Source organism: Urocitellus parryii, chromosome 11 (assembly GCF_045843805.1).
Source record: "Urocitellus parryii isolate mUroPar1 chromosome 11, mUroPar1.hap1, whole genome shotgun sequence".
Taxonomy (NCBI): Eukaryota; Metazoa; Chordata; class Mammalia; order Rodentia; family Sciuridae; genus Urocitellus; species Urocitellus parryii.
In genome coordinates this window covers 6,733,560-6,747,579 of record NC_135541.1, presented here as the reverse complement: position 1 = coordinate 6,747,579, position 14,020 = coordinate 6,733,560, and the positions used below count along the sequence as shown (strand labels likewise).

The 14,020-nt window shown below is 52.6% G+C and overlaps 1 protein-coding gene across 1 annotated transcript; it reads left to right on the top strand.

The window, feature by feature from the left end:
* Positions 1-9,129: 9,129 nt before the first annotated feature.
* Positions 9,130-9,731, top strand: Nppb (natriuretic peptide B). The gene is made up of 2 exons (XM_026397884.2): positions 9,130-9,255; positions 9,405-9,731. Exons 1-2 carry the CDS (start codon positions 9,130-9,132, stop codon positions 9,729-9,731), a joined length of 453 nt encoding a protein of 150 aa, XP_026253669.1.
* Positions 9,732-14,020: the final 4,289 nt, after the last annotated feature.

The window sequence follows — 14,020 nt, the reverse complement described above, 5'->3', positions numbered from 1 at the left end:
CTTTTTTTTTTTTTTTTTTTTTTTTGGTATGGGGATTGAACTCAGAGGCATTTAACCTCAGAGCCACATCCCCAGACCTTTTTTTTTCCCTCTATATACACATTTATTTGCAACTGAAAATTAAAACAGCACATCAAAATTTCCTTTTATTGCAACTCAAATTTTTGAAAACCAGAAAATCTAATTATCTATTCTATTTATTACACTCTAATCAAACTACCCAATATTCTCTTTACATCTCTTCCAGTTCCTGAGTTTTATTTCAGATTTCAGGCTTTTAAAATCCACAGGAGGGCTGGGGATGTGGCTCAAGCGGTAGCGCGCTCGCCTGGCATGCGTTCGGCCCGGGTTCGAACCTCAGCACCACATACCAACAAAGATGTTGTATCCGCCGAGAACTAAAAAAAAATAAATATTAAAAATTCTCTTTCTTTCTCTCTCTCTCTCTCTTAAAAAAATATTTTTTTAAAAAAAAGTTGCTCCCACTGTTGTTTGGGAGGAAAAAAAATCTTGTAGCCCTGAGACAAACTTCAACAGCTGGAGAGACAAGTGGAGCCAATCTCTACATCCCCAGCCCTTTTTTGTATTTTATTTTGAGAAAGTCTTGCTAAGTTGCTTAGGGCTTTGCTAAATGGCTGAGGCTGGCTTTGAACTTATGATCCTCCTGCCTCTGCCTCCAGAGCCTCTGGGATTACAGGTGTGTGTCACCACACCTGGCCTACAGGTGCCTATTTTGAGAAATCTAGTAGGTTTGTTAGCTTTCTGTTACTATAACAAAATCCCAGAGAGCGTAATCTTAAAAAGAGGAAAGATTAACTTTAGTTTATTGGAGTTTCCAGCCCTAGTCAGTTGGCTCTGTTGCTTTGGGGCCTATAGCAAGGCAGGGAGCTCCTGGTGGAGCAAGCTGCTCACCTCATGGTGACTGGGAAGCAAAGAGAGACAGAGAAAAAGATGGGCTTCTCGTAATTCCCTTACAGGGCACACCCCAGTGACCTACCATCTCCCGCTAGGCCCCACCTCTTCAGGTCCTCACCACCTTCCAGATGCCAACATGAGACTTTGGGGAACATTCTGAATTCCACCTGGACCAGTAGGTGAGCTTAAGCAAGCAGGATTGGGAAAACATAGGGAAAAATTCAATAGTCAACATTTTATATATTTTTTTTCTTTTTTCTTGGTCCTGGGGATTGAACCCAGGGGCACTTTGTCCTTGAGCTATATCCTCAGTCCTGTTTATTTTTTATTTTGGGACAGGGCCTTGTTATGTTTTGGAGGCTGGCCTCGAATTTGCCATCCTTCTGCCTCAGACTCCTCAGTAGCTGGGATTACAAGTCGGCACCCACAGTTGCTCCTGGTAGTAAGAGTTCTTGTCTATTCTGGAGCCTTACAAAAGACAAAGCTTGCACATGTTTTCAAATGTGGGATGCCTTTTCATTTTTTAAAATGTATATATACTTTTAGTTGTCAGTGGACCTTTATTTCACTTATTTATACATGGTGCTGACAAACGAACCCCATGCCTCATACAGGCTCGACAAGTGCTCTGCCGCTGAGCTGCAATCCCAGCCCTGTTTTCATTTTTTAAAATGTACCTTTATTTATTTATTTATTTATTTATATGTGGTGCTGAGAATCAAACCCAGTGTCTCACACATGGTAGGCAAGTGGTAAACACTGAGCCACAATCCCAGCTCCCTCTTTTCATTTTTTGATGGTGTCCTTTGATGCAAAAAAAATTTTTTAAATTTTGCTGTAGTCTGATTTATCTGTTTTTTTTTTTTTTTTTTACCCCTGAAATTGCTTGTTTTAGGTGCCATATCTTGCCTAATCCAAGAGAGAAAAATAAAGGTGGCAAAATATTTTAAAACGTTTATCTGGGTAAGGAGCACATGGGACTCCTCTGGATTATCCTGGCAAGGTTTCTACAAATCGAAAAGTGTTTCAAAATAAACCGTGACTGGCATCTGGAAAGCCTTCGGCCCGGGGAGCGTGCCTGTCATGCCGGGTAGTGAGTGCTTTGCGTGGCCTGGGCTGTGTAGATGACACAGCTGCCCTGGGTGGCGGGGCCGGCCTTCCTCCATGTCACAGTTGGACCACTTGAGACACAGCCTTCATGGGTGATCCTGGACAGAGACCCTCGTCTCTCCTGGCCTGTTTTCCCAGCTGTAACAGAGAGGGACCAAGGGGTGCATTTTCCAGGGTGAGGCCAAGAAGCCCTGGGGAGAAGGGGGGGAACAGAAGTCAGGGGCCAGTGGCCATCCTCCAGAGCAGAGGCTGCTCAAACACAGAGGCTTCTGCCTTAGCCTTTGTTATGTAACAGATTCTGCCGCTAAAACAAACAAAGTAAAACCAGTGTGAATTAGCCTCTAAGAGCTCTTCCATCTGTCCCCAAAACCCTGGTTCTTAGGGCCCGAGCTGGCCAGGTGGACCCTCAGGAGGGGTGAGCTTAGACTCCATCCCCATCTTCATACAGAGCTCCCCACCTCCTTCCTCCTCCTAGAAGGAGTGGAACTGGTCCTCAGCAAGAAGGTGACTTCATGGGACAGAACAACACCTTCCAGGAGCTGAGCACCTGCAGGACATGGGCACCACCCTGACCCGAGGCCAGAGCAGAAGGGGTGGCCATGGGCACAGAGGAGATGAAGGCGCTTGGCGGTCACACCTCGGGAAGCCACCAAGGACCAGGCCAGCCACAGCACGCTGCTCTTTCCTGTCTGAGTGGAGAGGCGAGTCCCGTGGGAAAGAGCTCCAGAGACCGCACAGGCCTTGTGCCCCAAGAACAGGATGAAGTTCCAAGTCACTCATCCAAGAATTTACTGCCAGAAACTTGGCCCAAAGAGATAAGCAAGAGGGACATCAGGAAGAACAGCCAGGCTTTCTGAGCATTTCGTACCTGCCAGGCGCTGTCCCAGGTGCTGTATGGGTTAGTTTCTTTGTCTCCAAAAGATCCCATTGTTCCCATTTTTGATATGGGGAACAGTGGCACAGAGAGGTTGCATGACTCGTCCGAGGTGGCGCAGCTGGTAGCTGGTAGCCATGAGGGAGGCTTGGAGCTGGAAACCTCACCCCTTGGTCCCAGCTTGGGCTGGGGGGCAGATGGAGGCCCCGCGGGGGGCAACTTCCACAGAGCAGAGGCTCGTGACCGAGGCAGGGCTGGGGCCTGAAGGTGGGCCAGGGCCTGTGGGTGGGGGGACTGGGGAGGGGTGGGAAACTGATGCAGGGAGCTCAGGCTGCTGGAGGGGTGGCTGGCCTGGCTACAGCCTCCCATGCTGGGCGACACTCCACCTGCGTGACCCTGCTGAGGTCTTCAGACATGCAGGTCAGCACCCACAATGGCAGGCGGTGGCCTGGCCTGGTGCGACCAAGGCAGGTGGCAGGTAATGGGGGAGGCACCAACGAAGGAGGCACCAACAAAAGCTGGAAAACGGCTCCCCAGGCTGGTCCTGCCTCCAATGTCCACGGGGAAAGGATGCACGAGGGGCATTGAGCACAGGCAGTGCCCACTGTCACTTCCTGCTCAATCTAGCACACAAGGTAGGACGTCCAGGTAAGTATGGATTTCAGACAGGCAAGACTGATTTTTAATATAAGTAAGCTCCAGCTCTCCCCCCTGGGAACTGCCAGTGCCCTGGGCAGAGCCTGTGGCCCGACCCCGGTGGGGCTGGGTAATGCTGCCTCCGACCTAGGTGGAAGAGGCCTTCAACTGGGCAGCCGCAGCCTGAAAACAGGCCTGTGAGCTAAGGACCTGGGGAGTCACGGGGTCAGCTCCTCCAGCTGACACTGGCCTGGGCAGTGAGCACCCTTCAGGGCTCCCCTACCTGACTCTTTCACCTGGAGCCCAAGCTAGCCACACCGGACATGCCAGTCAAGCCCGTGCTGGACTCGAGGCCCATGGAGGTGAAGTTTGATGTGCTGGGGTCTCATCCCACCTGGTGCAGACCCCACCTCTCTCCCAGACTAGCAGGGCCAGGGAAGAAATGTCACAGACTGGTGACTGGGAGTTGAGATATGTCTTGCCCTCTCCTCCTGCAGGAAGGGGACGAGATTCCTGGACAATGAGGGTCTTGGGAGGAATCTGCCTCCAAAGGTGGAAGGACCCCTTTCTCCTGGTGGGTGGGGCCTCGGGTGCTGTCCTTTGCCCTGCCTCTTAAGGAGCCCTCTTCAGCCTGATGGGCGGATGTCTGTGTGTCCGATACCACTGGAAGGCAGGCTCTCTAGTTCCTGCAGCTGTCCCCACCATGCCAGGACAGAGCCAGGTGTGTCGGGGTGTAGCTGTCGCTCTGACCCCTGATTCCTCCCATCTGCTGATTAATGCCTACTATTTAGGGGAAAAAACCCCAAAATCAAAAAACAAAGACAAAACAAAACCCAACAAAAATAAAGCCTGGAAAACTAAACAGGCTTCCGATTTCCTCTGAAAGTGCAGGTCCTGCCTCGCTTTTCCACCTTTTGTCTGACCACAGGGGATTGACTCACATGGCGAGAGGAGAGAATTCATCAGACGATGATCAGAACATTTGTCTGCAAAGCTCTGAGCCTCGAGCTTCACCAAGGGTGCGGTATCTTGCTCTCAAGAAGGCTCTCTAAGAACGAAGGCAGGCAGTTTCTTTTGGTGACTATGTCAGTTAAGAATCTGGAGATGGGGGCTGGGGGTGTGGCTCACCTGGCATGCTCAAGGCACTGGGTTCGATCCTCAGCACCACATAAAAACAAAATAAAGATGTGTCCACCGAAAACTAAAAAGATAATTATTAAAAAAAAAGAATTTGGAGATGGAAGTGACAAAAATCTAATCTGAGCTGGTTTAGGCAAACAGGGAAAGGCAGATTTGTTGGCTCACATACTGAAAAGTCCAAGGTGGATTGAGTTCAGGCACTGCTGGATCCAGGGCCTCCAGAATGTCATCAGAACGTTAGCTACAGGGACAATATGGGGAGAGAGGGAGCAAGGAGCATTCCCTGCACTACACTAGGACCCTCAGATGCCCTGACTCTGCTGGTGAGGCTGGGCACGGCAGGGGAGGGGTGGTGGCAGTTAATAGCTGCTTTCCCATGCGGCCACGCTGGCTCTTCCCTTACAGCCACAGTCCAGAGGATCCCTCAAGGGCAGGGAAGGACTCTACACCAGCTGGTTTCCAAACCACCCCCAACACTCTCTCTTTGTCTCTCTCTCTCTCTCTCTCTCTCACACACACACACACACACACACACACACACACACACACCCCTCTGCATTCTGCCACACCTCTGAAGGATCTGGAAGCCCCTCTGCAGGTGGTTTCTGGCCTTGGGGAAGGCCTGAGGGTCCTGGAAGATGGACGTACCTCTGTGGGGTGGGAGCTGGCAAGCTGATGTGACCATGAACTAGGGACACTGACGTACACAGTTTGTGTTTTGTGCCTGAAGGAAGTCCCAGCTTAACTCCTTCCTTTTACCAGGGGAGACAGAGGCCCAGGCAGAGCCGCACCTTGTAGAGAGCCATGTTCAGTGGCCAGAAACGTGCCCGCCTCTGCCCTGCCTGCTCAGTGGTCCTCTCGTTTTCCCTTGCCTGTCCCCAGGTGCCCGGGGCTCTCATGCCACCGGCTATGGCTACTCATGACTGGGATGGAGGTTGGGAAACTACAGAAAATCCCTGCAGAGGGGACCAGGCTCCCCGGCCATCGGGCCTCTCCTTCCCTGCACCCTTCTCCTCCTGTCCAAAGCCTTGGAGGCAGGAGACCCATGAACCAGCCCTTGGCTTTCACTTTCGCTGACTGCTGGGCCCAGAGCTCTCCCACCCTGGCTCTCACGGCCACTCCTGGTCCCTCAAAGCCTCCGTCCAGCCTTTCCAGGAAGCTCCCTCCTCCACCTCGGCCCTGCGGTGCTTGCAGAGCACCCAGGACTGCGCCACCCGCTGTCCCTCACCTCACCCCGCGCCTGCCCTTCCCCTGCACCAGGAGCTCCTCAGAGGCGGGACTGTCTGGTCCTAGTTCCCTGCCGGAACAAAGCCTCATTGTCTCCACAGCACTGTGAGCAGGTGTGAGAGGACAGAGGGACAGCGACCTGGCAAGACCACACAGAGAGCAAGAGGACGATGAGGCGGGAGGAACCTAGGAAATCGGCTCCAGAGTCAGGCTCTGGACTCCTGTGCCCAGGTTCGCAATGAAGGTTTGTTGGGTGGATTAAAAGTCTTCTTTCTGTCTCTGTGGCCAGCACCTTGCACGTAGGGTTTGGCCCTAGTGAGAACCAATTTTGCCACCGCAGATTTTCCTGGGGCTTCCCTGGGGGCCAGCGCCATGCTCGGGGTCACACGTCCTGCGTTACTCTCATGGCTGCTGAAACAGATGCCACAGGTGTGCTGGCTTAGGTGACTTTGTTTTCTTTTTGGAGAGCGGAGTCTGAAATCTGCTTCACTGGGCCAAATCAAGGTGGGCAAACAGTAGGGCTCAACTCTGCCCCTTGGCTGCGGCCCCTCCTCCATCTCCTCGCCTCTCCGTGCATTCTCTCTCTCTGACCCTCCTCCTCCTGCCTCTGTCTTCTGAGCACCCTTGTGGCCATCTTGAGTCCTCCCGGATAATCCGTGAGAATTCACCTCCAGGTCCTTAACCTAGCCACACCTGTGGAGGCCTTTTCACCATGTAAAACAGCATTTTCTCAGGTTCCGGGATAAGGACACTCTGAGGGGATATCATTCCACCTACCACGGGCACCATCTAACAAAGTCCCTGTGCAGAAGGCTGCGACAGAGACCGCAGGATTAGCCATTGAAAGAACAACAAGGCTCCTTGTGGAGAAAATGCCTGTTTATTGAGGAACAGCTCTGCTTATTTATAGAGCTGGGGGTGGTTTGACAGTTATGACAGTTTAACGGTTTAACGGTTTGACAGTTGGCACGGGGTGCTTTCTGATTGGTGGGTAAGGATCATGTGAGCCAGCAGGGCTAGTCTGATTGGTGGGTAAGGATCATGTGAGCCAGCAGGGCTAGTCTGATTGGTGGGTAAGGATCATGTGAGCCAGCAGGGCTTACCATTGGATGGCTCTTCTCTGGGGGGATGGGGAAGTTAGTCTTTGGAGCTGGGGCGACTCCCAACAGCTATGTTGAAGAGATATGGAGAGTGCATGGTGTACAGTAGGCGCTCAATGTGTGTTCGTGATCCCATGTGCGAGCCGGTTGGTGTCCCGTTGTTCTTCCTGGAGAGAAGCCTGGAGGATGCACTCAGTCCTGTCATCCCTGTCCCCTCCTCTGTGGACAGAGACGCTCTGGACTTTTGTTTGGTACTCGACTTCTCTGTCTCCTTGGCAAGCTCACAGTCCCCTTCGGTGCAAGGACCAACTCTCTGGGTGTATTTCTGATTCTTGCTCCCCACAGTACAGGTCCCCAAGTCTTCATAGATGACAATAGATTTATCTAAATTTTCTTTGAGCAAAAACATCTTGCAAGCATCCCAGCAGCAAGTAAGAGTTCCAGGTCTGGAATCAAGACTGCCTTGTGTGCAGATTGTGTGACCTTTGGAAAGTAGTTTAATTCAGCTGAGCTCTGTTTTCTCATCTGAAAAATCAGGACCAATAAGAACACTTTTCTCACTCAGTACCTGAAAAGATGCTGTTTTGGTTTGTTTTTGTTTTTGTTTTGGTACCAGGGATTGGACCCAAGGGCACTTTACCACTGAACCACATCCCCAGCCCTTTTTGTTTTTTACTTTGAGACAGGGTCTTTTTGAGGCTGGCCTTGAACTTGCAATCCTCCTGTCTCAGCCTCCTAAATCGTTGGAATTACAGGCATGCACCACCACACTCAGAAAGAAGTGATTATGCTGGAATTTGCTAAGTGGTCCCAGGGTTGTTTGTTGTTGTTGTTTTGGGAACTGGAGATTTAACCCAGAAGGACTTTACCACTGAGTTATATCCCTAGTCCTCTTTTTTATTTTCATACTCGGTCTCACTAAGCTGCTGAGGGTCTTGTTAAGTTGCAGAGGCTGGCCTTGAACTTGTGATCCTCCCGTCTCAGCCTCCTTCATTGCTGGGATTACAGGCATGCACCACCACGCCTAGCAGTTCCCAGCTTCTTGCTGTCCCTTCCCCCATCTCTGCCATATCCTGTCTCCTATTCTAGACACCCCCCACCCCCCGCTGCCTATTAACACAGATTCTCTGGAAGGGACATACCTCGGATGTCCCACCACATAGATAGCCATCTTTCCACTCGGCCTTTTCCCATCACGCATTGTCTTGGTGGGGCAGAGGTGACGTTTGCACCTGGAGGAGATGTCATAGAAGGCATTCCTGCATGACTTCATCTCTGGGCTGTGCTCTCAAAATTCCAACCGAATCAGCTCTACCCTTTAAGGGGTGGAAGAAGGGTCCGCATTCCAGAAGTTCCTTGTCATACTCAGGCTTTTAATCAGTTGACATTGGAGAATTCGCATCCCAGTGCTGAAAGGCTCCCGGGGTTGGGGTGTGAGTCGGGAGAGGGGTCAGAGCTGTCCTGCACCCTGCCCCGCGCAGGTCTGTCTGGTCTGGGAATCTGGCTGGAGAGCGAATCTTGAGAGTCTGCACAGAGTTCCCTGGGGGTGGTCAGCACCACGGACAGCGGCCCCGGCGACGGCCGGGTGTGAGGAGCCGGGCGGGTGCTGGGTTAGGGCTGCAGGCGAGGGGAACTGCGGGAGGAAGACGCTGCTGGCGGCGGTGGGCGTCGGCTGGGGCTCCTCTCTGAGTCACCGTGCGCCCCACGCTCGCGCGGGCCTTGGAAGGCTGGGGTTCTCCCTGCCGCTTCCAGCAGTGGCTGGGTGGGGAGGGAAGGGGAAAGAGCCATGTTCAAGGCCCCAGATTTTTGCGACGGAAGAAGCTGTCCCCCGCACGCTCCCGCCCTGGCCCGGCCCATTTCTATACAAGGCCTGCTTCCCCACCTCCACCCCCAGTGAGTATTCCTCACAGGCGCAGAGCATTCCCAGGTCCTGAGCTCAGAGGGCCGGAATGTGGCTGATAAATCAGAGATAACCCCCACACAGGGGGGAAGGGCTGGCCGGACACTCAACGCCAGGATAAAAGGCCACGGTTGCTGGAGGGGCCAGGAGAGCCTCCGTGGGCCTGGAGGAGGTGGCCGTGAACTTGGACAGAAGCAGCAGCAGCCCCAGCCCACCACCCTAGCGACATGGACCCCCAGATGGTGCTGTCCCGGGGAAGTCTGCTTGTGCTTTTCCTGAGCCTGTTGCTGCCAGGAGGTCGCCCCCACCCGCTGGGCAGCCCTGGCCAGGCTGCAGAGCTCGCTGGGATACAGGTGAGGCTGAGGCTGGAGGCTGGGCTGTCGGAAGGGCTCGGCAGCAGCACTTAAGGGGCTCCCACCCGTCATCCCAAGGGTCTGCCCTTCGTTGGGGAATGAGTGACAGGTGAGGTGCATGATCCTGAGCTCAGGCTCCCCACCTACAGGAGCTGCTGGGTCACCTGCAGGACGAGGGGTCAGAGCCACCAGCAAAGCAGACGGCCCTGGAGCCGCTCCAGCAGGACCAAGGCCCCACAGAAGCCTCGGAGGCTGCGAAGGCTACCCCCAGGGGTGTCCCTGGGCCCAGAGACAGTGTCCTCCAGGCTCTGCGGGGACTTCGCACCGCCAAGATAATGCGAGACTCGGGTTGCTTCGGACGGAAGTTGGACCGGATCGGCTCCTACAGCCGCCTGGGCTGCAATGGTGAGCCCCCACCTCGCCACCCCGCTGGCCAGCTGCACTCTCACCCACATCCCTGTGCAGGCCACCGTTAGAGGCCCTGTGGGTTTGTTGTCTAGGACACCCGGACATCTCCTCTGACAGTCTCCAGGGCCAAGGGGTGCCTTTCTGGAAATGTGAAATGGGGACATCATTCATTAGGTGCTCAATGAATCCCCACCCTCCTCCTGGCCACTCCCTGCCTCTGATCAAATGGGAGCGGACTCCGCAGAGGGTGGAGTTTGTTCACTGCCCGGCAGCCCCTCCTGGGAGCAGACGGGTCCTAAGCCAGGAGTCCCTGGGCTTCTCTGGAATTGCATGGAGCCTTGAAGGCAGAGGACAGGATCGCCAGGGTCACCCCACTTTCCAGAGGAGGAAACTGAGACCCAGAGAGGAGGATTGTCCCAAAGCCTCAAACATCAAGATCAGTGGAGGGACCGGAGGGTGGGGGTGGCGCACAGTCGGGGAAGCTCAGCTCCTGCCTCCATTTCCCCTCAAGGTCATGGTCACCCTGTCTTCTCCCCACAGTGCTGAGGCGGCATTAGGAGGAAGTCCTGCTGCGGACATCAGCTTCCGATTCCACAGGGGGCTCGTTCCCCAGCCCCACGGCTCCCTTTGAAGTGACTGCTATTTATTCTACTTATTTATTTATTTATTTATTTAGCTGTTTTCTATTTCTTACCTCTGAGCACAAATTTCCTCAGTGAAATAAAGTCAACATTGTACCTCTTTTGAAATGGATTTGTCTCCATGTGTTCACAGCAATCCCTTGTTTGGGAAAAAAAACAAAAATCACAACACCCTGCGTTTTCTGCAGGTCCCAGAGGGGTCCTAATGGTGGGTTGGAGGCGCAGCCTGAGGGCTGGTCCAGCGGGCGGTGTGGCTTGCTTTCCCTCCAGGGTTGTTAATGCTCTGAAATGTCTGTGCACACGTCATCCATGCAAGACACTTTGCAGAAGCTGCTTTTCAGAGCGGATACTCCCTTCCCGGGAGCGGGGTGACCGCGGGGCATGAGTCACCGTCTTTGTCTCCCTGGTCTTCTGTGCCTGGAATTCCACCAACCAGTAAAACTGTCTCCCTGTTGATGGCTCCTTCCAGAAGCTCTAACTAAAGTGTCAGGGACTGGAGGCAGAGTGTGTGTCGGGGGGTGAAGGCTGCTCACTTGCACCCAGTGGGGTGAGGCTCCATCCTGCCCCAGACCTCAGCTTCCTGATGTCACCCAGGAAAGGAGCCTTCAAAAACCCTAACCAGTTGGGCACCACAGAGCCCGCCTGTCATCCCGGAGACTCAGGAGGCTGAGAAGGGGGGATCTCAAGTTTGAGGCCAGCCTTGGCAAAACCAAGTCACACTGTCTCAAAAGAAAACATAAAAAGGGGCTGGGGATGTGGCTCCGTGATAAAGCACCCTTGGGTTCAATCCCCAGGACAAACAAATAAACAAGACCCCAAGTCACAAGTCAACAAGGTTCTGACCAGAAGCCGAGCTCTTTGGGTGCCCTTCCCCTGGGGCTGCCACCTCACTTCCTCTGACCCCAGAGAGAGACAAGGAGACAGCCTGCAGAATCCCCTTGTGTGTCTTTCACAGGGTCCCCTCCCACACCCTGCATAGCCGGGATCCCAGGCCACACGGCCAAACCCTCTCCTCCATAGCGTCATTTATGGTCTGAGCTCAGCTGCGGGATGAGGCCCATTTGCTGGGTGAGAAAACTGAGACTCAGAAAAAAGCAAAGCACCCTACCCGAGAGCCTGCAGCCACCAAGGGTTGGTGCTAGGGTGCTGGTGGGAGCCAGGCGGAACCAGGCGGCGGCCAGGTCCGTGCGCTCCGATGCCCTCACTCCAGGCCCTGCCTGCGCTCCCACAGGTCCTTCCCACGTACTCATCCGGGTTTCTTTGAGTGAGAGGGAACCAGGAGGCTGGCTCTTCATGTTATTTCTCATTTTAACCCAGAGTGCACCAGAGCTTATGGGTGTCTGATGAGGTCAATTAACATTTTTATGTTTTAAACTGGGGATTGAACCCCGGGGTGCTTTGCCACTCAGCCACATCCCCAGCCCTTTCTACTTTTTTTTTTTTTTTTTTTGGACACAGGATCTTGCTGAGTTGCTTAAGGCCTTACTAAGTTGCTGAGGCTGGCCTCAAGCTTGCGATCCTCCTGCTTCAGCCTCCAGAGTCACTGGGATTGCAGGTGTGCGTCACCACACCTGGATTTATTAAGATTTTTTTTTTTTTTTTTTTTTTTTTAAGAGAGAGTGAGAGAGGAGAGAGAGAGAGAGAGAGAGAGAGAGAGAATTTTTAATATTTATTTTTTAGTTCTCGGCGGACACAACATCTTTGTTGGTATGTGGTGCTGAGGATCGAACCCGGGCCGCACGCACGCCGGGCGAGCACGCTACCGCTGAGCCACATCTCCAGCCCAAGATTTTTTTTTTTTAATGAAGTTTTAGGAGCAGCTTATTTTCCAAGACACTGTTGAGTCGTCTTTGTTTATACTTCTGACCCAGGAGGGCAATGAGTGGTTAGAACATGCATGAAGGTCTTATCAGTGGAGCAGGCAGAGTCCTATCAGCTGTGACTGTCCTTACAACTCCACAAAGAACTCCTACCACCCCTTGTTCTACAGACGGGCAACCAGGCCACAGAGAAGTCGTGTACCCTGCTTAGGACTCTGCAGTGAGTAAGTGGCTCTGCCAGGACTCAACCTGGCTCCTAACCACTGTCCTGCCCAGCCTTTCCCCAGCCAGTGGACTGGGCTTGCCGGTGGGAGGGAGTTTCCTCCTACTGGCATTGCTACTTCAGCACTTGGGGACAGGGCCTGCTGGCAGCCTGTCCCTCTGCTCAGTGATGAAGACACACCCCTCCCAGAACACTCACTCCCCAAACAGCCGGAGCTTCAGAATCTTCAAGGGGAGACCAGCTCATCCCTAAGGAGGGCTCGGTTGGTGGAACCCGCACTCGTACTAGATCCTGTTACTGGGTCTTTTCCCCAAGTAAAGGTCCAGGAAAGAGGACCCCAGGTTACTTGTGCAGGAGTCAAGTGTGACTGCTGGGGACTAGGTAGTGGGCAGCCTGATGTACCCAGAAGAGGGACGTCTGTCTCAGTTCCCCTGCAGATGGTGTGGCGGACAGCACCACTGTGCATGCACTGTCCCTGGATGCCCTTTAAAACCAGCCCTCCATAGTGCACGCCTGTCATCCCAGCGACTCTGGAGGCTGAGGCAGGAGGATGGCAAGTTAAAGGCCAGCCTCAGCAACTTAGTGAGGCCCTGAGCAACTTAGTGGAATGGTATACAAAAAAATTTTTTTAAAGGATTGGAGTAAAAGCACACCTAGGTTCAATCTCCAGTACCTAAAATAAAATAAAATAAACTCCGCCCTCCCTGATGTATTCCCTTGTAGTACCATGGCTCTAACCTCCCTGGCTAGCAGGTCTTCAATCTACCAAATGATCTTTCTTTTTTTTTTTTTAATTGTAGTTGGACACAATACCTTTATTTTATTTATTTTATATGGTGCTGAGGATCGAACCCAGGGCCTCATCCATGCTAGGCGAGTGTTCTTCTGCTGAGCCACAACCCCAGCCCCAAATGATCTTTCAGACACAAATCACTTTATTCTTTCTAGAAAGAAGTGTTGGTGAAAACAGGCCCAGGGAGATTCAGTCCACTGCTCCAGGAAAGTTTTCAGGGGAGGGTGACCAGCTTTGCCAGGCCTTGAGTGACGGGGTTACGGAAGTCAGGACAGCGGTGGGACAATTACTTCTTTCTTTCTTCCTTTCTTCCTTCCTTCCTTCCTTCCTTCCTTCCTTCCTTCCTTCCTTCCTTCCTTCCTTCCTTCCTTCCTTCCTTCCTTCCTTTCTTTCTTTCTTTCTTTCTTTCTTTCTTTCTTTCTTTCTTTCTTTCTTTCTTTCTGTTCCAGGGATTGAACCCAGGGGCACTTAACCATTGGAACATGTCCCCAGCCCCCTTTTAAAAGATATTTCATTTTTTCTGTTTAGATATGCATGACAGGGGCTGGGGATGTGGCTCAAGCGGTAGCGCGCTCGCCTGGCATGCGTGCGGCCCGGGTTCGATCCTCAGCACCACATACAAACAAAGATGTTGTGTCCACCGAGAACTAAAAATAAATAAATAAAAATATTAAAAAAAAAAAAGATATGCATGACAGTAGAGAGCATTTTGACACGTCATGCATACATGGAGCATAACTTCCCATTCTTGTGGTTGTACATGATGTGGAGTTTCTCTGGTGTGTAGTCATATATGAACATAGGAAAGTTATGTCCAGCGCATTCTACTGTCTTTCCTATTCCCACCCTCCCTCCCTTCCCTTCATCCCCCCTTTGTCTA

What these genes read in the sequence shown, in the direction of transcription:
- Nppb (XM_026397884.2), top strand. Translation starts at nt 9,130, where the DNA reads ATGGACCCCCAGATGGTGCTGTCCCGGGGAAGTCTGCTTGTGCTTTTC. An exon ending in CAGAGCTCGCTGGGATACAG is followed by an intron (nt 9,256 to 9,404) that starts GTGAGGCTGAGG and finishes CCCCACCTACAG; the next exon opens with GAGCTGCTGGGTCACCTGCA.